The sequence below is a fragment of the Capricornis sumatraensis genome, chromosome X (genome assembly GCF_032405125.1).
Source record: "Capricornis sumatraensis isolate serow.1 chromosome X, serow.2, whole genome shotgun sequence".
Taxonomy (NCBI): domain Eukaryota; kingdom Metazoa; phylum Chordata; class Mammalia; order Artiodactyla; family Bovidae; genus Capricornis; species Capricornis sumatraensis.
Genome location: NC_091092.1, coordinates 107,532,915 through 107,560,188, shown reverse-complemented (window position 1 = coordinate 107,560,188; position 27,274 = coordinate 107,532,915). Strand labels below are relative to the sequence as shown.

Sequence of the window (27,274 nt, the reverse complement as noted above, 5' to 3'; positions counted from 1 at the left end):
TTCTCTGTTAAATGCTTATAGTAAGCAGTGTTCGCTGCTCACTAAATGAGTTAGTGACACCCAAAATCCCACTGAGAAACACTCCTGCTATAATTATATTAGAGGTCTATAAAGTGGTTCTTGTAATACTGTACATGTATATGAAGACTTTTGATAAAAGTATTTCAAGAAATGTGACAGTGGAAAAATACTATAAAATATGATAAAGTATATACATATATATTCTTTTAAATGTATAAAATAATATAAGTAGATATTTGCCATTTCAGGTACTACAAGTTTATATAATCAAAGAGTCTGCAATTTTTGGATATACTCTGGAAAAATAGGCGATGGTTTATGTTATTCTAATATATTAAGGCATATGTGGTGATAAGCATTCAGTGAACATAGGGTAACTAATGATCTATCTAATTAATGTTTTATTGTGTTCAAACTTTTTGCAAGTATTTTTCAGTTTTATAATATTATAAAACAATAAAATGGTCTTGACAGTAGGGTCCAGGTCATATAACTCTCTATGTCCCATTAGCATGTAAATGTGTATGTGTATGGTTATAGACATTAGTAAGTTATTTCTCATTATTAATTCTATGAAGGAGACATTATATGCACATTTTATTGGTAAGGGAAGTTTTAAAATTATATAAGTTTTAAATTTAAAAAATAAATTCAGTACATATATAAATTATATGACATTGAAATAATTTCATTAAAGTTCACATGCAAGTGATAGATGGAATGTGAGTATTCTATAATAATTTGTTTTTTCTTTTTTTTTTATTTTAGAGCTCAAGGAGCTTGTATTTCTCATGTACTGCCAGAATTTCTACTTGAACCAGAAGATTACAAGAAGTGGATTGAAATTACGGTAAGGGAATTTAATTTCTGAGAAATTATTGAATTCACTATTATTGAATTTACTGGTTTTTGGCTTAGAATCCTTGATTTTTTTTATTTATGAAATATATGAAATATCCCAAGGATTACGCCTCTCCAGACAGTATGTGTGTGTGTGTTTAGGCATATATATATGCATATATCAGCATGATCTATGATCTATGATACTCATATATATATATGCTCAGCATACATATATGCTGAGATATATATATATTTCAGTTCAGTTCAGTCAGTTAGTCATGTCCGACTCTTTGCGACCCCGTGAATTGAAGTACGCAAGGCCTCCCTGTCCATCATCAACTCCCGGAGTTCACTCAAACTCACATCCATTGAGTCAGTGATGCCATCCAGCCATCTCATCCTCTGTCATCCCCTTCTCCTCGTGTCCCCAATCCCTCCCAGCATCAGAGTCTTTTCCAATGAGTCAACTCTTCTCATGAGGTGGCCAAAGTACTGGAGTTTCAGCTTTAGCATCATTACTTCCAAAGAAATCCCATGACTGATCTCCTTTAGAATGGACTGGTTGGATCTCCTTGCAGTCCAAGGGACTCTCAAGAGTCTTCGCCAACACCACAGTTCAAAAGCATCAATTCTTTGGCACTCAGCTTTCTTTACAGTCCAACTCTCACATCCATGCATGACCACTGGAAAAACCATAGCCTTGACTAGACGGACCATTGTGGACAAAGTAATGTCTCTGCTTTTCAATATGCTATCTAGGTTGGTCATAACTTTCCTTCTAAGGAGTAAGCATCTTTTAATTTCATGACTGTAGCCACCATCTGCAGTGATTTTGGAGCCCCCAAAAATAAGGTCTGACACTGTTTCCACTGTCTCCCCATCTATTTGCCATGAAGTGATGGGACTAGATGCCATGATCTTCGTTTTCTGAATGTTGAGCTTTAAGCCAACTTTTTCACTCTCCACTTTCACTTTCATCAAGAGGGTCTTTAGTTCCTCTTCACTTTCTACCATAAGGGTGGTGTCATCTGCATATCTGAGGTTATTGATATTTCTCCCGGTGATCTTGATTCCAGCTTGTGCTTCTTCCAGCCCAGCATTTCCCATGATGTACCCTGCATAGAAGTTAAATAAGCAGGGTGACAATATACAGCCTTGACGTACTCCTTTTCCTATTTGGAACCAGTCTGTTGTTCCATGTCCAGTTCTAACTGTTGCTTCCTGACCTGCATATAGGTTTCTTAAGAGGCAGGTCAGGTGGTCTGGTATTCCCATCTCTCTCAGAATTTTCCACAGTTTGTTGTGATCCACACAGTCAAAGGCTTTGGCATAGTCCATAAAGCAGAAATAGATGTTTTCCTGGAACTCTCTTGCTTTTCCATGATCCAGCAGATGTAGGCAATTTGATCTCTGGTTCCACTGCCTTTTCTAAAACTAGCTTGAACATCTGGAAGTTCACGGTTCACATACTGCTGAAGCCTGGCTTGCAGGATTTTGAGCATTACTTTACTAGTGTGTGAGATGAGTGCAGTTGTGCAGTAGTTTGAGGATTCTTTTGCATTAGCTTTCTTTGGAATTTGGATGAAAACTGACCTTTTCCAGTCCTGTAGCCACTGCTGAGTTTTCCAAATTTGCTGGCATATTGAGTGCAGCACTTTAGCAGCATCATCTTTTAAGATTTGAAATAGCTCAACTGGAATTCCATCACCTCCACTAGCTTTGTTCGTAGTGATGCTTTCTAAGGCCCACTTGACTTCACATTCCAGGGTGTCTGGCTCTAGGTGAGTGATCACACCATCGTGATTATCCGGGTCGTGAAGATCTTTTTTGTACAGTTCTTCCGTGTATTCTTGCCACCTCTTCTTAATATCTTCTGGTTCTGTTAGGTCCATACCATTTCTGTCCTTTATCGAGCCCATCTCTGCATGAAATGTTCCCTTGGTATCTCTCATTTTCTTGAAGAGATCTGTAGTCTTTCCCATTCTGTTGTTTTCCTCTATTTCTTTGCACTGATCACTGAGGAAGGCTTTCTTATCTCTCTGCTATTCTTTGGAATTCTGAATTCAGATGCTTATATCTTTGTTTTTCTCCTTTGCTTTTCGCTTCTCTTCTTTTCACAGCTATTTGTAAGGCCTCCCCAGACAGCCATTTTTTATTTGTCTAAAAATTTCTGTGGAGTTCCCATGCAAAATAGATTACATGGCTTTCTTAAATATACAGGTGATTGCTTCTTTTAAGGGACTTAGAAATGAAGAATGGTCTGTACTTATGTAAATTTTTTTTAAATGGTTGTTTAGAATATATATCTTTCAAAGAAAATATTGGTTTATTTTCCCTGACAATTGCCACTTCCCTTCTTCAGTTTTAGTGGAGAATAGGGAGAAATTTAGCAAGATACTCATTTTTTTCGAATTATGCAATTCATTTTATGGAGACCTGTTGAGAAGAGGAATTGTCTTGAGAAGTCTGTAGGCTTTGAGGAAACTCTCTGTTAGTTGTAACAATGTTACTATAGTCACCACATGATGTTAGCACAAGATCCAGAGGCCTGTTCTTCAGCACTCTGCTGAGTTCCAGTGGCTTCCTCCAAAGGGTATGGCTCTTTGGGGGAGGTTCAGAATTCAGAATAATTTTGCATCTCATTTGACATCACCGACTTGATGGACATGAGTTTGAGCAAGCTTTGGGAGCTGGTGATGGACAGGGAAGCCTGGCATGCTGCAGTCCATGGGATTGCAAAGAATCAGACAAATACTGAGCAACTGAACTGACTGAACTGCCACTTTTGCCACAGAGTGACCTATCAGGTACAATAAATAACTCTATGACCTCAAATAGAGGCTGTGAGTTCTAGAAAGCTATCTATGTTGATAGTTTCTGTTACTGGTACATGGAGAGTTGGAAATCTGGATGAATGAGTATAAAGGACATGTAAAGAAAATGTATATATATATATGCTAAGTAATTAAAACTTTGGATTTACATTTCTCTTGCATTGTAATTAATATTTTAATATATTATTTTTTGTAGTCTTCCACTAGTATCTCAGCCAAGTTTTCCCATATACCTAAGGGAAAGCCTTCTGTTGTTATAGATATGACAGACTTTGAAGCCTGGAGTAAACGATCATGGACTGATGTATTCCTTCAGATATACAAGGTAACTGTTTTGGGGTTTTTTTGTTGTTGTTGATTTATATGAATAGTGTATTAGTTAAGGGTCAGGTAATGCTGCTGTAAAAAAACACAGTGGCCCAAATAAGATCGAATAATTATTTTTCTTTCTCATGAAATTGTGGAGAAGTGGTTTAGAAACAGTAGATGACTCTTCCATCCTCAGTACTGGACTTTCATTTCTGGACCCATTTCTCAGAACAGGGAAGTGCAGATAAAAGAGTAGAAAACAAGTAAATACCTTTTAAGGATATCATCTGAAAAGGGCATCATTTCCATTTCATGTTCCACTGGGCAAAATTTGGTCATATGGCTGCACCTAACTTCAAGGGAAGTTGAAAAACATAGTCTCAAATTTGATGTGAAGTGAAGTGAAAGTTGCTCAGTCATATCTGACTCTTTTTGACCCCATGGACTATACAGTCCATGGAATTCTCTGGGACTGAACACTGGAGTGGGTAGTCTTTCCCTTCTCCAGGGGATCTTCCGAGCCCAGGGATCGAACCCAGGTCTCCTGCATTGCAAGTGGACTCTTTACCAGCTGAGCCACAAGGGAGGCCCAGGAATACTGGAGTGGGTAGCCTATCCCTCCTCAGTGGATTCCTGACCCAGGAATCGAACCAGGGTCTCTTGCATTGCGGGTGGATTCTTTACCAACTGAGCTATCAGGGAAACCCCCTAAATTTGATAAGTACAGGCATTTTCTAGTACCTAAAAAAGGAAAGATTAAAGAATAGATGTTGATGAAAATTATGGTATCTGCCTCTAATGCTTAGTTCAGTTCAGTTCACTTCAGTCTCTCAGTCGTGTCCTACTCTGCAACCCCATGGACTATAGCACACCAGGCTTCCCTGTCCATCACCAAGTCCTGGAGTTTACTCAAACTCATGTCCATTGAGTCGATGATGCCATCCAACCGTCTCATCCTCTGCTGTTTCCTTCTCCTCCTGCCTTCAGTCTTTCCCAGCATCATCAAATGAGTCAGTTCTTTGCATCAGGTGGCCAAAGTATTGCAATTTCAGCTTCAGCATCAGTCCTCCCAGTGAATATTCAGGATTGATTTCCTCTATGATGGACAGGTTGGATTTCCTTGCAGTCCAAGGAACTTTCAAGAGTTTTCTTCATCACTACAGTTCAAGTGGGTAGATTAACATAGCATAGCATAAATATTGCACCTTCATAAAAACATAGCATAAATATCGCACCTTCACACCCTATGTCTTTATTACTTCAACAAGTACTGTTTTCAGTCTTCTGGAATGATTTCCTAGGTTTTCAGATATGGTTCTGTGAATCTTGCCCACTAAAAACAATGACGGCTTTTGCTCTGTCCTCATAGATTGCAACCACAGATAGGGTGTACTGTAGGGTAGGAAGTTAAAATGAGGAAGAAATCAAATAGAAGCAGCAGTCAGTCACTCAAAGGAAAAGATGCAATTAAGATCCCAATAATGAGTAGTATATGTAAGACTCTTGTCACAAATGCTTTTTAAATGTTATGATCTTGTTTACTCTTTATAACCAGTAATCCCCAGTTTAGAAATAAGGAAAGGTTAGCATGCATATATACTTTCTTCCAAGATTATCTGATGTAGGTTTCTGCTTTCTTCCTTATTGTTCTCTACTGGGGAGCAATAGCCCAGGGCCCCTCTTGTTGCCCTCTGGCACTCTGAATCCCTCCACTGCAGCTAGCCCCCTAGGCCTACCCTCTACAGAGTTTGCTGTGCTCTTTGATTCCCAGTTATTCCCCCATCTCTACCTTTTCTTCCCCCGGCAACCTGCCCCGTCTATCTTGCTGGATGTCAAGAGGAGAAATCCTGTATTTTTTTTTAGTAATTCCCACAAGAATGATGGGGGTATTAGTGACTCTCACCCAAAGATAGATTTGGAAGGGTGGGGGGGAAGCTATCTTCTTTACTTTCTTAACTCCAGCCTGCATCATATATAATTTTGTCTACTGATAAAAAGGAGCAACTCCAAAACAGAAGAGCTCCATATAGTTTATGGACAAACTAGTCCTACTCTTGGTTGTAGGCTTCGTTCACCACCCATTCATTTATTCACTCCCGCATGCATTCATGTATATGTCTAGTTGATTTAACCCATCTTCCCCAAGTAAAAGTCTATCAATTTAGATACCATGTATCACTTGTGAACTCAAAACTTAGTAGTGTGCCTGCTACATAGTAGATGCTCAACAAATATTTGTTGAATGAATTTATTCAACAGCTATTATGATCCAGGTACTATACTAGACCCTGGGGGTATAAAAGTAAACTTGATATAGCCTGTCTTTTCAAGGATTTTGTGTCTTGGAGTGTGTAAGCAATTAAATAAATAAAATTACAAGAAACTATGACAAATGTTATGACAATGTAAACCCAAAGAACTAAGGATGAGTACACATAGAGAGGAACCTAACTTGCCTGTGCCTTGGAGAAGGTTTCTAGGAAAAAGATGAATTTAAACTGAGCCCTGAACAATGAGGAGGATTTGGCAGGCAAGGTGAGACATACTTTAGAGAGAAAGATAATACAATTTGTGTGACAGAGGTAATAGATGAGTTTTATTGGAGAATGAGGCAATAACATTTTTCAAGATAACGGAAATTCAAAGTGGAAATGCCTGGGGTTTGATAGAGAATTGTATATTCTGAGGAATAAACACAGTATGGCTGGGACTAAGAGGAGTAGACTATGAGCACAGTCAGAAAATAGATCGTGGTTGACTTCATAAGTCAAACTAAGGCATCTGAACTTCATGGATTTTAGCACAAGGTCAGTACAGAAATCCTGAAGGATTTTAAACACAAGATTGACATAAGCAGTTTTGCATTCTATAGAAATCACTCTGGTACAGTATGGAAACTGGGATTTTTTTAAAATTACTGAAGTACAGTTGATTAACAATGTTATGTTAGTTGCAGGTGTACAGCAAAGTGAGATCTCTCTCTCTATATATATATATACACACACATATATATACACACAGACATACATACATACATACACACACACATACATGCATACATACACACGCACACACACATAATTTCTTTTTCAGATTCTTTCCCCTTATAGGTTAGTATAAACTATTGGGTATAGTTTCCTGTGCTATACGGTAGGTCCTTGTTGGTTATCTACCTGATGTATAGTTGTGTGTATATGTTAATCCTATCCTAATTTATCCTTCCCCCCGCCCTTTCCCCCTTGGTAACCATAAGCTTGTTTTCTATGTCTGTGGCTCTATTTCTGTTCTGAATATAAGTTCATTTATATTATTTGTTTCTTAGATTTCACATATAAATAATATGATCTAATATTAATCTTTCTCTGCCTAACTTCATTTAGCATTATACTCTCTAGGTCCATCCATGTTGCTGCAAATAGCATTATTTTGTTCTTTTTCGTTGCTGAATAATATTCCATTATATTCCATATAATATTCCATGTCTTCTTTATCTATTCATCTGTTGATGGACATATATGTTTCCATGTTTTGACTATTGTGACTTGTGCTGATACTGAGAATACTTGTGGTAGTAGGAAAGATGAGAAAAGAGCAGCTTTCATAAATAATAGGCATAGAAATGAGGAATTGGTGAATGACAATAACTTATGGAAGTGAAGGAGACAGAGGAGTCAAAGACCACAGTGAGCTTTTGGCTTGGGTGACTGAGTGGAATTTGTTCCCAGTCACTGAAAGACAAGACAAGGGATGTTAATAGGATTTTGTTCAGGGCAGACAGAGGGACATAGCCAGAGAGCATGATAAATTAATTTTCGTCCTGCTGTATCATGGTGCTATGTGTAATTACCAGATGGGTTGATCCTTTTGTCTGGAAACTGATCTGAATTGGCAGCATGTAGTTGAGATTCTTCACTGATTCAGTGATAGACTCATAGGCATGGATGGTTGCCCTATAGACCATCTGTAGAGCAGTGTTTCTCCACAGATTGTATCTGAAGCATGTAGCTCTCAGCACTCTATTAAATCAGTAGTGGATTGACAGTTTCACTTTAAAAAAGCAAGCAGCATTGTTGAGATGTTTCACAAGTTAGAAATAGAAGACTGTGGTTTTCACACAAATCCCTTTAGTTTTTAATTGTCTGTTTCCTATAGGTCATACATGCACCTTAAGAATGCCTTTGTCATTTCTTCTTTGCTAATAGTTTAGATAAGAGGATATAGCTTGTCTTAACCAATTTGATTTTACGTCATTTGGTTATTTTTGCTTGTTAAATTTGCATGTTTAGTTGTTGCCATTTCCTTGCATTATATTCCCAATTCACAAAAATGTGTTGATAACTTAAAAATGGGTCACTGAAGCATAAGAGAAGTGAAAACAATAAGAGAAACACTTAAACTCAGAATGATCTTCTAAATATAAACTCTATTACATAGAGAGGGCTTTCATGTAATATAAAGGATGAATCTGTATGTGCTATAAGAATTGAATGTCATATTTCTACAAAAGAACCTGGAAAATAAAAAGGTGATCAGATGTATAACTGAATAATAAGTTTAATTATACTGTTTATTCATTTGTTCCCAGTGTATTATCTGTCAGAAAGTTTTTTTTTTTTTAAATAGTACACAGTTCTGTCAAATATATTGATATTTTTAAACTAAGAGCAATGATCTTTCCGGTTAATTAAACACATTTTCCCCAAACCAATTTAAAATCTCCCTATAATAAAATAGGAATACTTGTTAGTAAAGGAGGCAAGATACCAATTATACCGAAACATTATTCAGAATTATATACCTCTGTAGAAAACAAACAAAAATGGTACAAGGGATCATATTGCTGAAGAATATTTTAAATGAGCTTCAATAAAATATGATTGGCATGAAAGCAAAATTGGTGAAATTCTTTTATTAAATAAATTTGCAGGATGGTCCATAATGTCACTGGAATGCAATGTGGAAACACAATTATTCTCACATGCAGTAACAGATATTGCAGTTTATTTGGATATAGCAATGTATAGGGAATATATGAATAACTCTCCACATCTGGAATAAGTATATAGTCACCCCTGGATATTGAAGGGTGATTGATTTTAGGATCCCCCACAGAAACCAAAATGTGAGCATGCTCAAGTCTTTTATATACAATGGTATGATATTTGCATAAAACCCAGGCACGTTCTCCTATATACTTTAAATCTCCCATATACTTAAAATTATCTCTAGATTACTTATCATACCTAATGCAATATAAATGCTCTGTAAATTGTTGTGAATACAGTTTAAATGTTATATAAATAGTTGTCAGCATGGGACAAATTGAATTTTTTGCTTTTTGTATTAATAATTTTGAATATTTTCTATCTGTGGTTGGTTGAATTTAAGGATGTGGAACCCACAATGGGGAACCAGTGGATATGAAGGGTCGACTGTATGTGCAAGAAGTATATGATGACATTTTCTTCTCTTTATCAGAGAAAGTCCATGCTTTATGTAGAGTGATCCTTTGTTATTTAAAGATTAATTTGTAAGATTCCTAGAGAAAATCCATCAGTGGTGAATATTAATAGAGAATGAGTCATTGGTCACAAGAAGAAAAGGTGTTGCAAATGAACTCTTATTCATAGGGAAATGTGGGATTAAAAATATGCCTCTGTCATGAATACAGTGTAAAAGGAAATAGAAAAAAAGTTATGAACACTGTCAAAATAGCACTACTGAGTTAAATATTTTTATCGTGACCTCTGTGAATTTAACAGCCTTCTTTCCAATGTTGAGATGTACTAGTTTTGCAGGGAGGGTCACTCTCATGCATTATTCCAATAAGAGTGACATGAAAAATAATATAGCACTGATGTTTTTCTGTATATCCATTTCCATTTTAAATGACTGGCTCAAATGACACATCAAGTTATGCATTCCATGTCCTGGATATGCTGTACATATATCTATAGGATTTGAGATGGTTTTTAATGTGGTACAAATTACTAGGCATTAAGAATTTGTTTCCAAAGATTTATTTATGTATCTCCTCATCTGACTGTTAATTCCTATCTCTTAATATCCTTTGTAATAAACCAGTTCTGAGTTCTTTGAGCTGCTCTCACAAATTAATTGAACCCAAAGAAGGGGTTGTTGGAACCTCCAACAGATAACCCATTAGTCAGAAGCACAGGTAGTGACCCGGGCTTGTGATTGACATCTGAAGTGGAGGACAGTCTTATGAGACAGCTCTGTTAACCTGTGGGCTCTGATGCACCCTTTGCATACATGGTGTCAGACTCGAGTTGAACTGTAGGACATCCAGTTGATGCCAGAGAATTGCTTGGTGGTATCTGTTTACTCTCTGCTTGGTAGTATTTATTCTCTAAATACTAATTTTTACTTTGCCATTCCAGTAGTAAAAATTATCTCTCTCTCTTTTACCCAAATTTCAGGTTCTGGTACTATCCCGAATTGTACCATATAGCATCAGTAATCTGCCCCCTGTATATATGCAAAATTCACCAAAAGTCAATGCTTATTTTGCATCCAGCAACATATATTCTGATCCTGAAAGGATTCTGCTTAGCTGGATGAACACAAATTATGAGAACACCCGACATGTTATTTGGAAAAACTGTCAAAAAGGTGAGAATTTTTTTGCTTTAATTATCACAGATTGTAGTCTGAGAATATGCAAGGAGCCATAGAACTGAATGCAGAATCCATGGATTCTAGACCCAAGTGCAGCATGTATTCTGTTCTACAAGTAGGATGTCCTATAACATTTTCAAGACCAGTTTCCTTACATGTGTCAGGGAGGGGAAAGTTCTTCTCTACTTGTCTTGAATTCTGGTGGCTGGACTAATAATAAAATTAACACAAAACAGATTTAACAGGAGAATAACAAAATTTAATCATGTGCATGAAGGTCTCATAGAAATGGGACCTAAAAAGTGGTCGAAGCACAAACCTTTTATACTTTTTAGACAAAGAAGCAATAAATTTGTGAGGAATTGACAGGACAAAGAAACTTAGGCTTTGGGTCCTTTATTAGTGAGGAATCTGAACAGAGTGTGGGTTTGAGGTAGTCAGTTAAAAAAAGTAACGAGGTTTGTCCAAACAGGCTTCCCTACCCAGATTCCCTGTCTCTGGTGGTAAGGGTGTCCTTCTGCCTCCAGAGGCAGGGAGAGCATCTTACACATGAAAGATTTACCTTCTGCTTTCAGGGAGACAAGCGATGGGAGGATCAAAGTGTCCCTCTTTCATTGGCTGTTTCTTAAGTAATTTAAATTCAGAGTAATCAGTATGCATTGAGGCACATTTTGGAACAGCCTGCCCTGGGCCCCAACAAATTTAAAATGGAAATAATAAAAGATGCATCTTTAATTTATTTAGAAGAATAAATGGTAAAAATTATGTAAAAATGCTCTAGAAATGAAAGATCGTCTTAATAATGCTGATGGTATTTTCAGCTCTATAAGGTATTAAATTTAGTTGGCACTACTGAAACTTTGTATGTTATTAGTTGAGATCAAGTGAAACCTGACTAGACAGTGTCTTACATCTATCTCATTGTGATGGTCATGTTGGAAATCACTAAGTGTGAATTTTGGGGAGGTAGGTCATATTAGGTCCATATACCAAGACCAAGGCAAGTAGGTGATCATAGATAGACCTATTTCAGTGTTCAGGTGGACACTCCCTGGTTCTACTCTTGAGTAGTAAGACTTTATACATTTCTAACCCGAGAGCCTTACATTCTTTGAAAAATTTCCAATTGGCTAGTATAGCTGTACATTCTTTTCTTCATCATAAGCATTGCTTGTCTTGAGAAAATGATATGTGCACTTTGGTTGTTTCTTTGACTTCCATTCAGCTCCCCTCTTCCAAGTACATACAAACCTGTCATATTCAGAATGGGTTTTGTTTTATTTTTTATACAGAATCCTCAGAGTTTAATCTAAACTTTAGCTAGGAAAGATTAAAAGTGTGATTTAAAATGAGACTTTGAATTACAGTTGCTCCGAACTTAAAGGCATTACTTTGTAAACATAATGACATCAAGATAGAAAAAGATATATTGATACATTAGTATTGGAGAACAGTAACCATTAATATTTTATTACCTTCCAATTGACATGCTGATAATATCAAGCAATTTCCCTTGAAACTGCAGTTTAATAAGATTCACATCTTATAAACATGTATTTGACCTGTTCAAAAATGTAAAAAAAAAAAAAAACAAGGTGTAAATAAATAGTTTGAATACTAAGGAGTAACACTTTAACCTAGTGTTATAAAATATATACATACATTAGAAATTAATATGTTCTTTTATCATAAAATTATTATGGTTCTATTTTTACCAACAGAATGGTATACACAAGTTGTTTTCAAGGAGTTTGCTGCATTTTTTAGAATAATGCATTATGGGCACTGGCCTAGTTCCTGCTTTTTAAAACACTGAGTCTCATGCCTTTGCAAAGCCCTTGCACTTCCTGTTCCCTCTGCTTGGAGCTTTATTTTCTTGGATATCTTCAAGATTCCTTAGCCCACTTCACTCAAGATCCTGCTCAAATATCATATTATCTGAGAAGCTTTCCCAGTACCCTCTCTAAATTAGCACCTCCTTCAGTCCTTCCCTTTCTTGCTTCATTCTTCTCAATGGTGTTGATCCCCAGTAATATTTATACCCTGCCTCCTCCTGGAGAATGTGACCTTCTTAACAGAAACAATCTCTTCTGTTTTGTTGTTCACTGCTGCTTTCTCTGAAAATTGCATGGAAAACAAAAGATATCAAATACTGTTTGGGAAATTAAATAAATGAATGAAAGAATGAGAGCATGAAGGGACACACTCAGGTTTTATATATTTCTCTATCCTATTCCAGACAACTGAGTGTATATTAAGCTACTAGTGTGTACCTTCTAGAACCAATGCGAGTATCAGATTGAATGGTTGAGTTAGAAGGGAACACTTTCCATGTTCAGTGAGTGAAGAAGTGAAGTCGCTCAGTCGTGTCCGACTCTTTGCGACCCCATGGACTGTAGACTATTAGGCTCCTCCGTCTGCAGGATTTTTGAGGCAAGAAGGCTGGAGTGGGTTGCCATCTAAGTACAGCTCGGCCTGGTTAATAACTGTGGAGGTCCACGAGAAGGAGCTCTGTGAAGGACTCTACTTAAGTTAACTTGGACTGAGAAAAAGTCATACTCAGTATCCCAGATTTTAAATTTTCAACATTGACGCTCCACTCATCCCCACTCCATTGATAAATTCTCACCATGGTTGCAACTTGGTGCAGTGGTATTGTGGAGGGTAGATGGATAGACTCTACCTCACACCTTATGATTAAGAAACTATGAGGGTGGGGCCTAGCAATCTGTGTTTTAAAAAACCTGCCATGTGATTCTGATGCACTCTAAGGGATGAAGCATTTAGGCCATAGTAACACAAAAAGCAATCGGTGCTTTTAAATTGTTCATAGAACGGTTTTTATTTACCAATTATATTTGAAAAAGAAATCCCTTCTATAAACAGCAATTCCTTTGAAGTAAATAATGACTCACTGGAAAAGACCCTGATGCTGGGAATGATTGAAGACGGGAGGAGAAGGAGACGACAGAGGATGGGATGATTGGATGGCATCACTGATGCACTGGACATGAGTTTGAATAGGCTCCAGGCGTTGGTGATGGATAGGGAAGCCTGGCATGCTGCAGTCTGTGGGGTCGCAGAGTCGGGCATGACTGAGAGACTAAACTGAACTGAAATAATGACTGAAAGGAAAAAAAAGTGAAAGTCTCTCAGTCATGTCCATCTCCGACTCTTTGTGACCCTGTGGCCTGTAGCTTGCCAGGATCTTCTGTCCATGGAATTTTCCAGGCAAGAATACTGGAGTGGGTTGCCATTTCCTTCTCCAGGGAATCTTTCCAACCCAGGGAACAAATCCAGGTCTCCTGCATTGTAAGCAGATTCTTTACTTTCTGAGTCACCACGGAGGCCCCAAAATAATGACTGAAAACTTCCCCATATTAATGTCAGACATCACACCACAGATCTGGGAAGCTCAGGGTAAATGTCCCAAAACCTTTATACCTAGGCATATTATATTGCAATTGCAGAAAAATTAAAGAAAACATCTTGAAAAAAAGCCAAAGGAAAAACACCTAACCTGTAGACAGACAAAGATAAGAATTATATCCAGCTTCTCGGAAATCATGCATTCAGGAAGAATGTGGAGTGAAATATTTAAACTGAAAAGGAGAAACCTTGCAGAGAATAGATAGTGGGCCTTGCTTACACACTTTTTGGATAAACTAATCAGTTGGCAGCTTGTAGAGTCAAACTTGAGGACAGTGTGTCCTTGATCAACCTGAGGGGGCAACAAATAAAGACTATTTTAGTTGATTATGGATTTCTCAGAAACTCTTGAGAGTTTAGCATTGGAACTGACATGACAGGTTGTATGCTTATTAGATATCTGCTGTGGTTTTTCTTTCAGTATCTTCACCTCAGGACAGGTCTGCTACATTTCTGTCATTAGTATTTTTTTTTAATCAGTTTATTTAAACAAAACAAAAACCAGCCATTTATTTTACTTCTTTATCCCTCTCTTGTAATCACATCTGTTTTCTGTGTCCATGAGTTTGTTTTTGTTGTTGTTGTTGTTCTTGTTGTTTTAGATTCTATATACAAGGGAGATCATATGGTATTTGTCTTACTCTGTCTGACTTACATTATTTATCATAATATCTTCAAAGCCCATCTGTGTTGTGACAAATGGAAAACTTTCTTTTTTTTTTAAATGGCTGAATAACATTCCATTGTATGTGTGTGTGTGTGTGTGTGTGTGTGTATGCCACAATTTCTTTATTCATTTATCCATTAATGGACATCTAGGTTGTTTCCATGTTTTAGATATGATAAATAATGCTGCAATGAACAGAGGAGTGCATATATCTTTTCAAAGTAGTGTTTTCATTTTTTTAGATAAATACTCAGAAGTGAACTTGCTGGACTGTATGATAGTCCTATTTTTAGCTTTTTTTTGAGGACCCTCTATATTGTTTTACATAGTGGTTGCATCAATGTACATTCCTACTAACAGTGCACCTTCCCTTTTCTCTACATCCTCACCAACACTTATTATTTCCTGTCTTTTTGATAGTAGCCATTCCAACAGGTGTGAGGCCATATCTCATTGTAATTTTTGGTTTGCATTTCATTGATGGTTAGTGATGCTGAGCACATGTACCTGTTGGTCATCTGTATGCCTTCTTTGGAAAAATATCTGTTTAGGTCTTCTGCCCATTTTGCAATAGAATTGTTTGTTTGTTTGTTTGCCAATGACTTGTATGGATTTTTAATATATATATATATATATATTTTGGATATAAGCCCCTTATCAGATATATGATTTGCAATTATTTTCTCCCATCCAGTAGGTCTCCCATTCAGTCTTTTCATTTTGTTGATGATTTCCTTTGCTGCACTCTCTTATTAGAATTTCTTTGCTATGATGGAATGGAGAGAGACAAGACAAATAGGGAATCTTCCTCTTGCTACAGGAAGGCATGTTGGAGAGTAGTGAGTAGTAAAGTTGGAATCAGATGACCTAGAGCCTCAGCCACCTGATAAGCTATGAATATCAGAACAGTGCTTTAGGATTTCATTCTTTTAGCCTTGGAGAGTCATGCGAGATGGCTGAGCTGGTGACTCCTATGATAAAATAGGCATCTGGTCTGGCAGCAGCAAGTCCGTGGATTGAAGTGCACCATCGTCACATGCTTTTGAGCAGTGCACCTGAATTCAGCACCGAGGGCACACTGACATATCTTAACCCTGGACTTGCTATGAATTTGTCCAAGAGCACATGCTACCAGGCAGTCCGTTCATTCTCTAATTATAGATGGTTTCTGGGAGCCACTATTTTTAAAAAGGAATAAAAAGAGACGTGCCCATTCTGTGTTTGAAAATCCCTAACACATGAGGATTTGTTCTAAGTGTTGTGAAAGTCAAAAAGCGTTTTTCAAGTGATAGGTGGACACCTGTCTCATGTATATCAGGGACCTTTTTAGTGCTTGCCAGGAGGTAGTGAATTTGCTTTTATACACTCCTCCTTCTGCCTTCTGTTCCCAGTAATGCTTTGTATTATATGTACTTAAGCACTTTTATCATTAACACTTTAGTTGAGGTTCTTTCATGGATGAACTGTTTTTTACACCTTAATGATAGTATCTTCTTCAATAGATCATGCCTATGATCAAGTATCCCCTATGTCATCCCTTTGGACCCTTTGCTTCAACTGCTACATTTGATTGCTAATGAGAATTTTATCATCCTGTAATCACCTGGTGATTTTGAGAGCAGCAATGGACCATTTTCTAGCATAAAGTGTAATTTCTAACAGGACTAAGTACTTTCATTTTGCTACACTTTCAACAAAATCCACAAATTGGAGCATTTTTAATTGTCTGTTCAAAGGAGCTTTGTTCTATAGAATGATGTCTTATTATTTAAGCCATGCTTATTTCAACATTTTTTGATGAAGTAACAATTGTAGTTCTTGTGAATGAAAAATACAGTTTTTTTATTCTATTTACTTTGGTGGAACAGTGTTATAACTATGTTTGGCAATAATTGTATTTTATGTATCATCTAAAGGTGCCCCTGATTTCTAAACAACGTGTGCGTGTATGCTAAGTTGCTTCAGTTGTGTCCAACTCTGTGTGACCCTTTGGACTAGAGCCTACAAGGCTCCTCTGCCCATGGGATTTTCCAGAAAAGAAAACGGGAGTGAGTTTCCATTTCCTACTCCAGGAGGTCTCCTGCACTGGCAGGCGGGTTCTTTACCACTAGCACCACCTGGGAAGCCCAAAGTAAACAATATTCAGTACATATTTGAGAGATTGTATTGGTTTAATAATAATGCTCCCTATTCTTAAAACTAATGTGGTCTTGACATCTTAAATTTGTAAGTATTGATTGTTTCAAATATGCCGAATGTTCAACTTCATCAAACCAGAAAACAATTGTTCTTTACGAAGAAGTTTACATTTTTCCCAGACATTTCAAATTAGCCCTTTAATATTTAGCATTAAATATTTATCATCACAATGGTGTGATCACTCACCTAGAGCCAGACATCCTGGAATGTGAAGTCAAGTGGGCCTTAGGAAGCATCGCTACTATCAAAGCTAGTATAGGTGATGGAATTCCAGTTGAGCTATTTCAAATCCTGAAAGATGATGCCGTGAATGTGCTGCACTCAATATGCCAGCAAATTTGGAAAACTCAGCAGTGGCCACAGGACTGGAAAAGGTCAGTTTTCATTCCAATCCCAAAGAAAGGCAATGCCAAAGAATGCTCAAACTACCACACAATTGTACTCATCTCACATGCTAGTAAAGTAATGCTTCAAATTCTCCAAGCCAGGCTTCAGCAATACGTGAACTGTGAACTTCCACATGTTCAAGCTGGTTTTAGAAAAGGCAGAGGAACCAGAGATCAAATTGCCAACATCCACTGGATCATTGAAAAAGTAAGAAAATTCCAGAAAAACATCTATTTCTGCTTTATTGACTATGCCAAGGCCTTTGACTGTGTGGATCACAATAAACTGTGGGAAATTCTGGAAGAGATGGGAATACCAGACCACCTGACCTGCCTCTTGAGAAACCTGTATGCAGGTCAGGAAGCAACAGTTAGAACTGGATATGGAACAACAAACTGGTTCCAAATAGGGAAAGGAGTGAGTCAAGGCTGTATATTATCACCCTGCTTATTTAACTTCTATGCAGAGTTCATCATGAGAAGCGCTGGGCTGCAGGAAGCACATGGTGGAATTAAAATTGCCATGAGAAATATCAGTAACCTCAGATATGCAGATGACACCACTCTTATGGCAGAAAGTGAAAAAGAACTAAAGAGCCTCTTGATGAAAAGTGAAAGAGGAGAGTGAAAAAGTTGGCTTAAAGCTCAACATTCAGAAAACTATGATCATGGCATCTGGTCCCATCACTTCATGGCAAATAGATGGAGAAATAGTGGAAACAGTGGCTGACTTTATTTTTTTGGGCTCCAAAATTACTGCAGCCGGTGATTGCAGCCATGAAATTAAAAGATGTTTACTCTTTGGAATGAAAGTTATGACCAACCTAGACAGCATATTAAAAAGGAGAGACGTTACTTTGCCAACAAAGGTCCGTCTAGTCAAGGCTATGGTTTTTCCTGTGGTCATGTATGGATGTGAGAGTTGGACTGTGAAGAAAGCTGAGCACCAAAGAATTGATGCTGTTGAACTGTGGTGTTGGCGAAGACTCTTGAGAGTCCCTTGGACTGCAAGGAGATCCAACCAGTCCATCCTAAAGGAGATCAGTCCTGTGTGTTCATTGGAAGGACTGATGTTGAAGCTGAAACTCCAATAGTTTGGCCACCTGATGCGAAAAACTGACTCATTGGAAAAGACTCTGATGCTGGGAAAGATTTGAGGGCATGAGGAGAAGGGGACGACAGAGGATGAGATGGTTGGATGGCATCACTGACTCGATAGACAGACATGGGTTTGGGTGAACTCCAGAATTGATGATGGACAGGGAAGCCTGGCATGCTGCAGTTCATGGGGTCGCAAAGAGTCAGACATGACTGAGCAACTGAACTGAACTGATTTATCATGAGTGTTGCTAAAATGCACACAGACAATAGAAATTGTATCATATGACATGTTAATGTTTAATCTTGAATGTTTTATTTCGGGAATGTGACAGTCAGTATATACAAGCCATGATTAGTGTAAAGCTCAGCACTAAATTCAGAGAAATGTCAAGCAGTTAAACAAATGTGAGAACAAATAGTTAAACCATTTCCAATGGATTAACAGTGTGATTCAATAAATCAGTGAAAACTAAGACAATAACCATGTGTCTAGGAAAATGGAGGGTATAAAAATTGCCCAATACCTAGACCACATTCTTCCTTTCTTTTTCATATTCATACCTACTCAGAGTGGTTTCCTTTCAGTCAGAGACCACTAGTTGAACAAATTCCTGGTAATGCTCATTGCAACCAGGGAGACCACACATTATGGAGAATCACGGGCTGTCTCAGGGTAAAGGATAGTATGAAAGACATTGCAGGATTTGTGCATTAGCTAGGTAAACTGGGAAAGGTTCGAGGGATGCATATGCGCTCAGTTGCTCAGTCGTGTCTGACTCTGCTACCCCATGGACTGTTGGCCGTCATGTTCCTCTGTCCAAGGAATTTTCCAGGCAAGAATACCGGAGTGGGTTGCCATTTTGTTCCTAAGGGGATCTTCCCGACCCAGGGATTGAACCTGCGTGGCCTGTATCTCCTGCATTGGCAGGTATATTCTTTACTACTGCACTACCTGGAAAGCCAAAATGTGTCTCTTTGTAATATTATTTTAAAAGAGTTATCCATTTGTGAGAAACATTTACCTTTGTAAGGGAACTCTGCCTTTGTAAGATTGTCTCCATTTCTGTACCAGGAGGAGGAAGGTGACCAAATATCTGGAAACTTATCAGTGAAAAAGACTTGTTGTTCAGTCACTCAGTCGTGTCCAACTCTTTGCAACCCCATGGACTGCAGCATGCCAGGTTTCCCTGTCCTGCACTGTTTCCCTGAATTTCCTCAAACTCGCCTCCATCGAATTGATGATGCCATCCAACCATCTCATCCTCTGTCGCCCCCTTGTCCTCCTGCCTTCAGTTTTTCCCAGCATCAGAATCTTTTCCAGTGAGTCAGCTCTTCACATCAAGTGGCCAAAGTATTAGAGCTTCAGCTTCAGGAACAGTCCTTCCAATGAATATTCAGGATTGATTTCCTTTAAGATTGACTGGTTTGATCTCCTTGCTGTCTACGGACTCTCAAGAGTCTTCTCCAACACCACAGTTCAAAAGCATCAATTCTTTTGGCTCTCAGCCTTCTTTATGGTCCAACTCTCACATCTGTACATGACTACTTGGAAAACCATAGCTCTGCATTAAAACCTTACCCTTGTTTACTGTGGTTTTCCAGGTCACCTCCCATAACTGACTCTCTCACCATCCTCTTTTGTCTTTAGCTTAAGATGAGGGCTTCAGGCATTTTGGTGAGTTTTTTGGGGGGTCTTTCCCATGTATATATGTAGTTTAACTTTTGTTTGATTTTCTGCTATTAATCTGTCATGTCAAATTAATTCTTAACTGAGCCAGGATAATCTATAAGAATAGACAGAAATTTCTACCTCTCCAACAAAGGAAACAAGAATTTGTTTTGACTGTATGTTTTCAGGGACAGTGGAAATCTTATAAATGAGTTACAGTAAATCTCATCCAATGGAAGAAGACTACAGTGAGGGTAATTCTTTAATTGGTAAAGAAGCAGTGTTCGCTCATATTAACCAGGAGAGGGGGATATTGATGTTTCATGGTTTACACCATGAGCTTGTTTTTGTTCTGGGCTTAGGCAGGATTATGAAATGCTCTTGTTTTGTCTCCCTTCATCACAGAAGCAGAGTGACCTTGTATGTCAGTGGTGTTCTGTTAGATTGTTTGTGTCCAATAAGAGGATAACGTGACCCAGCTGTGAGTGTCAGCTCTACTCCTACCAGTATCAAAGCGCAGCTGATACTAGGCAAGGTCTCACATTTCAGGGGCTGTTTTTCATCAAAGTCACCAAATGAAATAGATTAAGAATTATGCTTGAAACATGACTTCATTTGAAATGAACCATTAGGAGTTGTAAGAAATTATAAATTATTGCAAAAACTGCTACTAATATTTTGTGATATTGTGAATTATAGTAAGAATTATGTTTGGTCTTCCTTCTGGTTTCTAGCACAGAGCTTCTAAAATGCTTGGAATTTCCTAAGTGGAGGGACACCAAAGGGTATCTTTTGTTATTTTAGTGAAGTAACTTCTGGAATGTCCCCCTAGATCTCTAAGGGTGGTGCTGGTTGCTTGGGGAACCAACCTTGTGATTGGAGGGTTGGAACCTTCAGTCCCACCCCCTGTCTTCTGGGGAGGGGAGAGGACCTGGAGATTGAATTGATCACCAGAGGCTAAGGATTTAATTAAGCATTCGTATGTAATGAAGCCACCATAAAAACTCAAAAGGACAGGGATCAGAGAGTTTCTGGGTTGGTGAATACATACATTGAGATATGGAGAAAGTAGTCCACTTGGAGAGGGCGTGGAAACTCTACCCCTCTTCCCACATACCTGGCCCTGTGCATCTCTTCCATCTGGATGTTCATACATCTTCCTTATCATATCCTTTTGTAATAAACTGATAAACATGAGTAAATGTTTCCCTGATATCTGTGATTGCTCTAGCTAATAAATTGAATCCGAAGGGGGAAATGGTCATGGGAACCTCTGATTTATAGCTAGTTAGATAGAAGTACAGGTAGCAACCTGGACATGTGACTGGCATCTAAAGTGAAGGGCAGCCCTGTGAGTCTGAGCATTTTATCCATCTCTGAGTAGATAGTGTAGGAATTGAGTTGAATTATAGAACACCTAGCTGGACTCCTGAGCATTGCTTGCTGGTGTGGGAACCCTCCTTCCCAACAGAAATACACATTCATGTTGGAATTGATCTCAGAACCATTTTACAGTTGTAAATAGCGAGAGCATATATTTTTAAGAGCAGTACTTAACAAGCATCCACCAGGGAAGCCCCAAGAATATTGGAGTGGGTAGCCATTCCCTTCTCCAAGGGATCTTCCTGACCCAGGGATCAAACCTGGGTCTCCTGGATTGCAAGCAGATTCTTTACCATCTGAGCCACCAGGGAAGCCCTCCCTAACATTTACTTAGTTTAAATAATCAATATTAAAATGTATCTGCTAATAATTTGCAGCTTAACTCTTTATTGTGGCAGTAGAAACTGTAATCCTGTAACCAAGTACTGACTTGACTGACTCAGTATTGAGTCAGTATAGTATTGACTGAGGTCTTAAATGTCAAGAACTATGAAATCAGTGTCAAGTCCCTTAAATATGAGAAAGGATTGATAAATGACAGCATGGAGATAGAACTTTTTTTCTTTTTGGAGAGAGGAGAGTTGTTAGTCTTGAATTTGTTTACTTCAGTGAGTGTTCTCTAATTTATTATATATATATATAAAATAATTTCTTTATTCCTTAGCTGAATGATAGACATGAATTATTTCCATTTTTGGCTATTATGAATAAAGCCTCTATGGACATTCATATACTAGTCTTTTATAGATATATGTTTCCATTTCTCTGAGGTAAATATCAGAATTGGAGTTTCTGAATCATATGTTAAGTGTATTTTTAATAATTTATTGAGATATAATTCTAATACCATAAAATTAATCCATTTACAGTGTATGATTCAGTGGTTTTCAATATGTTGATAGATATGTGCAGCTGTTGTCACAGTCTAATTATAGGATATCTTCATCATCCCCCAGTGCATATGGAATGTTCCTGTTAGCAGTCACTTCTCACTCCCCCAGCACCGGGAAAACACCAGGCTACCTCTTTTCTCTATGGATTTACCTATTCTGGATAGTCCCTGTAAATGGAATCATATGACAAATATCTTTGAAGCTGATTTTTTTTTAACTTATTCCAGGTTCAGACATTTACAGATAATATTCCATTGTATGCCTATACCACATTTTGTTTATCCAGTTTTCATTTGATGACTAGTTGGATTATCTCCATTTTGGGGGCTGTTATTAATAATGCTCCCATGAACATTCATGGAAAGATTTTTATGAACATACATTTTTATTTTACTTGAGTATGACATAGGAGTGGATCTCTGGATGATATGATAACTGAAAGTTTGCCATTTGAGAAATTTCTAAAATGCTGGTACCATTTTACTTTCCCACTATCAATATGTGAAGGCTCTAGTTTATACACATCCTCACCAACACTTGTGATTGTCTTTTGGACTATAGTCATTAGGTATGTGTGAAGTGGTATTTTATTTGGGGTGTGAATTGCATTTCTTAGTGATTAATGGTGTTGTGAAGTCAGTATTTTCAATTTGTAATCTTTTTTCTGTAACTTTTTATTTTACTTTAATATGTGATAAGATCCTCTTACCCCTAGCCCAACAACTATCTTCTACTAAAATTCGATTGTTTATTTGCTTGCTAGCTTTCCAGTATTGGCATTGTAATAATAAAATTTGGAAAGAATAATACAGAGGAAAAAATTAAGGAAAACATTTGACAAAACATGTGACAAAAATAAATTTTCAGTGATTAATATTAATATTAATGTTAAAATATTTTTAAAGAATCAGGAATATTCATAATTATATAGCATAATAGGGGACTCAGAACAATGAGAGTATATAATAGAATTTAATATAGATGTGACATTCCAAAATTCAGTGCTGGATCAGTTGGCTGATGTTTTGTAATTAAGGTAAAATTAACTTTGTACTATATGCTATATAACATAAATGAATTCCAAATGTATTATAAAGTATTAAGTATAAAATCAAAGATTATAAAATAACTTGAAAGAAATTTATCTGAGTTTGATATAATCATTTTTAAAAACTGTAACAAGAACAGAAGCATCTAAATATATTATTTGTTTAGCACATATTTAATAAGCATAAATTTATATGCCCAGGACTGTTATGAGGATTAAAGATGCAACAGAGAACAAAAAAGCCCAAATCCCTTCTAACATGTAAGTTATATTCTAGTAAAAAGAAGTCAACTGCCTGGGCCTTGAAAATAAATCTAGTCTCTTAGGTGGCAGGTGAGAATTTTTTGTCATTCCCAACAACTTCACAAGTTGATTAATTAAAACCCTATTGTCTTTGTGGTTGGAGCTCTTGGTTGCTCACTGAATTAAAAAAATAGTTTAAGAAATAGAATCATAAGCAGTATATATATATATATATATATATATATATATTTGTGTGTATATACGTATATAATATACATATAATTTAGCATTTTTAAAATGCAGAACAAGTTTGTAAATAGATATACATCAATTTACCATTTTTTATCAGTAATTCTACTTCAGTGATTTCCCATTCAGTCATCTTTTGTTCCTAGCCCCGTGATCAGGACAAACTGTCAGTTACCATATCTGATGGTCCAAGAAGAATTAGTGCTTGTGATATCACTGTAACAGGAAGTTAAGGAATGAGGCAGACAGCCATCCATCCTTTTCTATAATGCTCAGAGTTATTGTGTAGATAATTCTTTTGGGGGAAGTTCTTAATCTTTTTTCTATATTTCATAATTTTGGCTGTAACATTATAGGGGACTTCAGATAGTCCCAGACATTAGGTATCTGATATGAATTCTTCTAATGTTTAACTTTTTTCAAAATGCTCTAAAAAGTTTCACAATTATTATTCATCTCTTTGAAGGAAGGGGGACTCAAGACTCAAGACTATTTATAAAATAGCTAGTAAGGGATTTTCAGCCTTGTGGAAGGAAAACATGTTTAAAATAGGACAAAATGAAAAATTCAGCTACCATCTTCTCTTCATTGTAGTGAACCGCAGTTCTAATTGGATATTTGACAAAACCATGATTAATAACAATAATAGCCAACATTTGTGGTATGCCAGTTAAAGGCCTACATTTATTTGTTCATTTAAACTTCAAACACCTTGATCAGGTCACTCTTATTAACATTATTAAAAAACAAAGCAGAGAGATTAGCATGTTTTCCTAGAAGAGGGTGTGGTTGGGATTTGAATCTAAGTGGTTTGACTCCAAGGCTCAAGTTAAGTAGCATTGGATAATGCTGTTTCTTCAAAATATTAATTCTTAGATTAGTAACTTAGATCTGTGTGCTGCTGCTGCTGCTAAGTTGCATCAGTCATGTCAGGCTTTGTGCGACTCCATAGACAGCAGCCCACCAGGCTCTGCTGTCCCCGGGATTCTCCAGGCAAGAACACTGGAGTGGGTTGCCATTTCCTTCTCCAATGCATGAAAGTGAAGTTGCTCAGTCATGTCCGACTCTTAGCGACCCCATGGACTGTAGCCCACCAGGCTCCTCCATCAATGGGATTTTCCAGGCAAGAGTACTGGAGTGAGTTGCCATTGCCTTTTCCATAGATCTGTGTAGTTCTTGCTAATTCTTTTCAGCTATTCAGAGAGAAATCTTGTTTTCTTTTTCATCCACAGTAGTGGATTTTCAAATCTGGATACCCATTGGAATCACCTAGGGAACTGAAAATAAAATAAACTTAAAAAAAACCTGATGTCCCCACCTCTGGCCAGTTGATGTGGAATTTTTAGATTGTTGCCTGCACATGTGTAGCTTTGCATAGTGGTTCTATTGCACAGTGAAGATTAAAAACTCTAATGTGTACAAATACAGAAACAGGAAATAAGATTAAATAATACAGAAGTACCATATAAAATACTTGTCCACCACAAGAAATAATATTTCCCAATATATATCTCCACTTTAAAAGAAGAAATTTATAAATGAGTTCTGAGGTTTCTCGGTTTTGTTTGGTTGCTACCTGTTTTGATTTTACATAACATTAATAGTCATTGCTCTGACAAGAGAGGTAATTATTACTCTCATTTCCTCTCACCTTCCTGCCTTAGTATCATCATTTTGTTAGACTTATTATGCCTAGCTTATAACACTCATATCCATTCTGTCACTGTTAGACTGTGTGTCATTTTAACTGGGTTCTCCATTTTTAATTATTTTTGACTCAGCTGTTGGATGGTTGGATTTCATAATTATTGTGTTTTTTCTAGTTATCATTTCAGGGACTCTGATCTCTGAGTTCTCTTTGTAAACATTTTCATTTTCTTTATGTATGGATTGCATCTTGACTGAGAATCAAACTTGGGAATCACTGTGTTTCTCTGAACTCTAACTCCATTGTGTTTTGCCAGCAAAATAGCTTTGGAAAAACTAAGATCAGCTTGCAACTCCTCCCCTATAAGTGAATTGCTTTCTTTGGCTTTATTATTATTATTATTTTTTTAATATTCTCAAAGTGAGTGAGATATTCAAGAGTGAAACCTGTTCTACAACATTTCCTTAGTAAATTTGGCATATGATGTATTTTTTGTACTTCTTTTGAAGTGTAAGATATTGGTTGAAACTGAGACATGAAGTGACTTTTTCTAGCCTTCTATTAGTATAGATAATCTTATATTATACCTGATCTTTTTCATATTTAATCTTAGAGTGTATTCCACATTTCTTCATTAACTGTGATATTTACTGTAGGATTATTTTTCAGATTATGTTCATTGTGTTCTGGAATTTATATTCTCTCCTTAGTTTTATAGAATTTTTATGACTACTACAGAACTATTTAGATATGTAGATAGATAGATATCTGTGTATTTTAATATGTTAAGTTAAATTGATTGTTAACTGTAAACTACACTTGCAGTCCTGGCACAAATTCAATTTTGTAATTATAGCTAATCTTTTTTTAATACCTTTCTAGAATTAGCTTACTAAAATTTTAATTTTTGCTTCAGTTTACATGAGTGATAATTTATAAATATTCTCTGTACTTTTTAGGATTTTTTGGTTATAATTTTATACAAATTTCAGTGATTACTTGAGGAGTCCCACTTATTTAAGAGTTTCTATATTAGTGAAATTGCTTAGTTCCTACATTTTGCAGAATTTACTGGTAAAACCATCTAGGCCTATTAATTCTAAAATAAATGATTAAAGAACTTAATCAGTTCTTTAATTGTAATAAGATTATTCTTATTTTCTATCTTCCACTGAAATTTTTTAACTCATTTAATGAAATTAATATCATCTAAAATTTTTAAATATATTAACATAATATTATTATTTGTGTCTTTTCCCTTATATGTAACTGCTATAATTACTTTTTCTTACAGTTGATATTGTTTTCTTAGGCCTTCTTTTATTTTTAATCAGTCTTCTCCATAGTAAAGAGCCTTCACTTTCTTTCTAGTTTAATGATGCACTTATATGGAGGTTCTCCCAAGTATTGTATGTATTATCTCAACCTCAAGTGGCTGGTCTGATAATTATTATATGCAACTGATCTTATAATTTGTGAATATCATATTGTTGAGAGGTCAAAATGATCTATAGATTCAGTGTAACCCCAGTGAAAATCCTGCCACACTTAGTATTCTTGCCTGGAGAATCCCATGGATGGAGGAGCCTGGTGGGCTACAGTCCACGGGGTCGCAAAGAGTCGGACACGACTGAGCGACTTCGCTTCACTTATCAATAAGTTGACTCTAATATGCTCATATGAATTTTGGGAGTGATAAAACTTTTCTGTATG

General features: G+C 36.8%; 1 protein-coding gene across 1 annotated transcript in view; it reads left to right on the top strand.

The window, feature by feature from the left end:
- CFAP47 (cilia and flagella associated protein 47) overlaps positions 1-27,274 on the top strand; it is a 504,236-nt gene that overhangs the window by 194,964 nt on the left and 281,998 nt on the right. Inside the window, exons 32-34 of the mRNA XM_068963234.1 lie at positions 790-871; positions 3,895-4,023; positions 10,448-10,640. Of these exons, the coding sequence (XP_068819335.1) occupies positions 790-871; positions 3,895-4,023; positions 10,448-10,640 (404 nt within the window). The remainder of the gene's footprint in view (positions 1-789; positions 872-3,894; positions 4,024-10,447; positions 10,641-27,274) is intronic.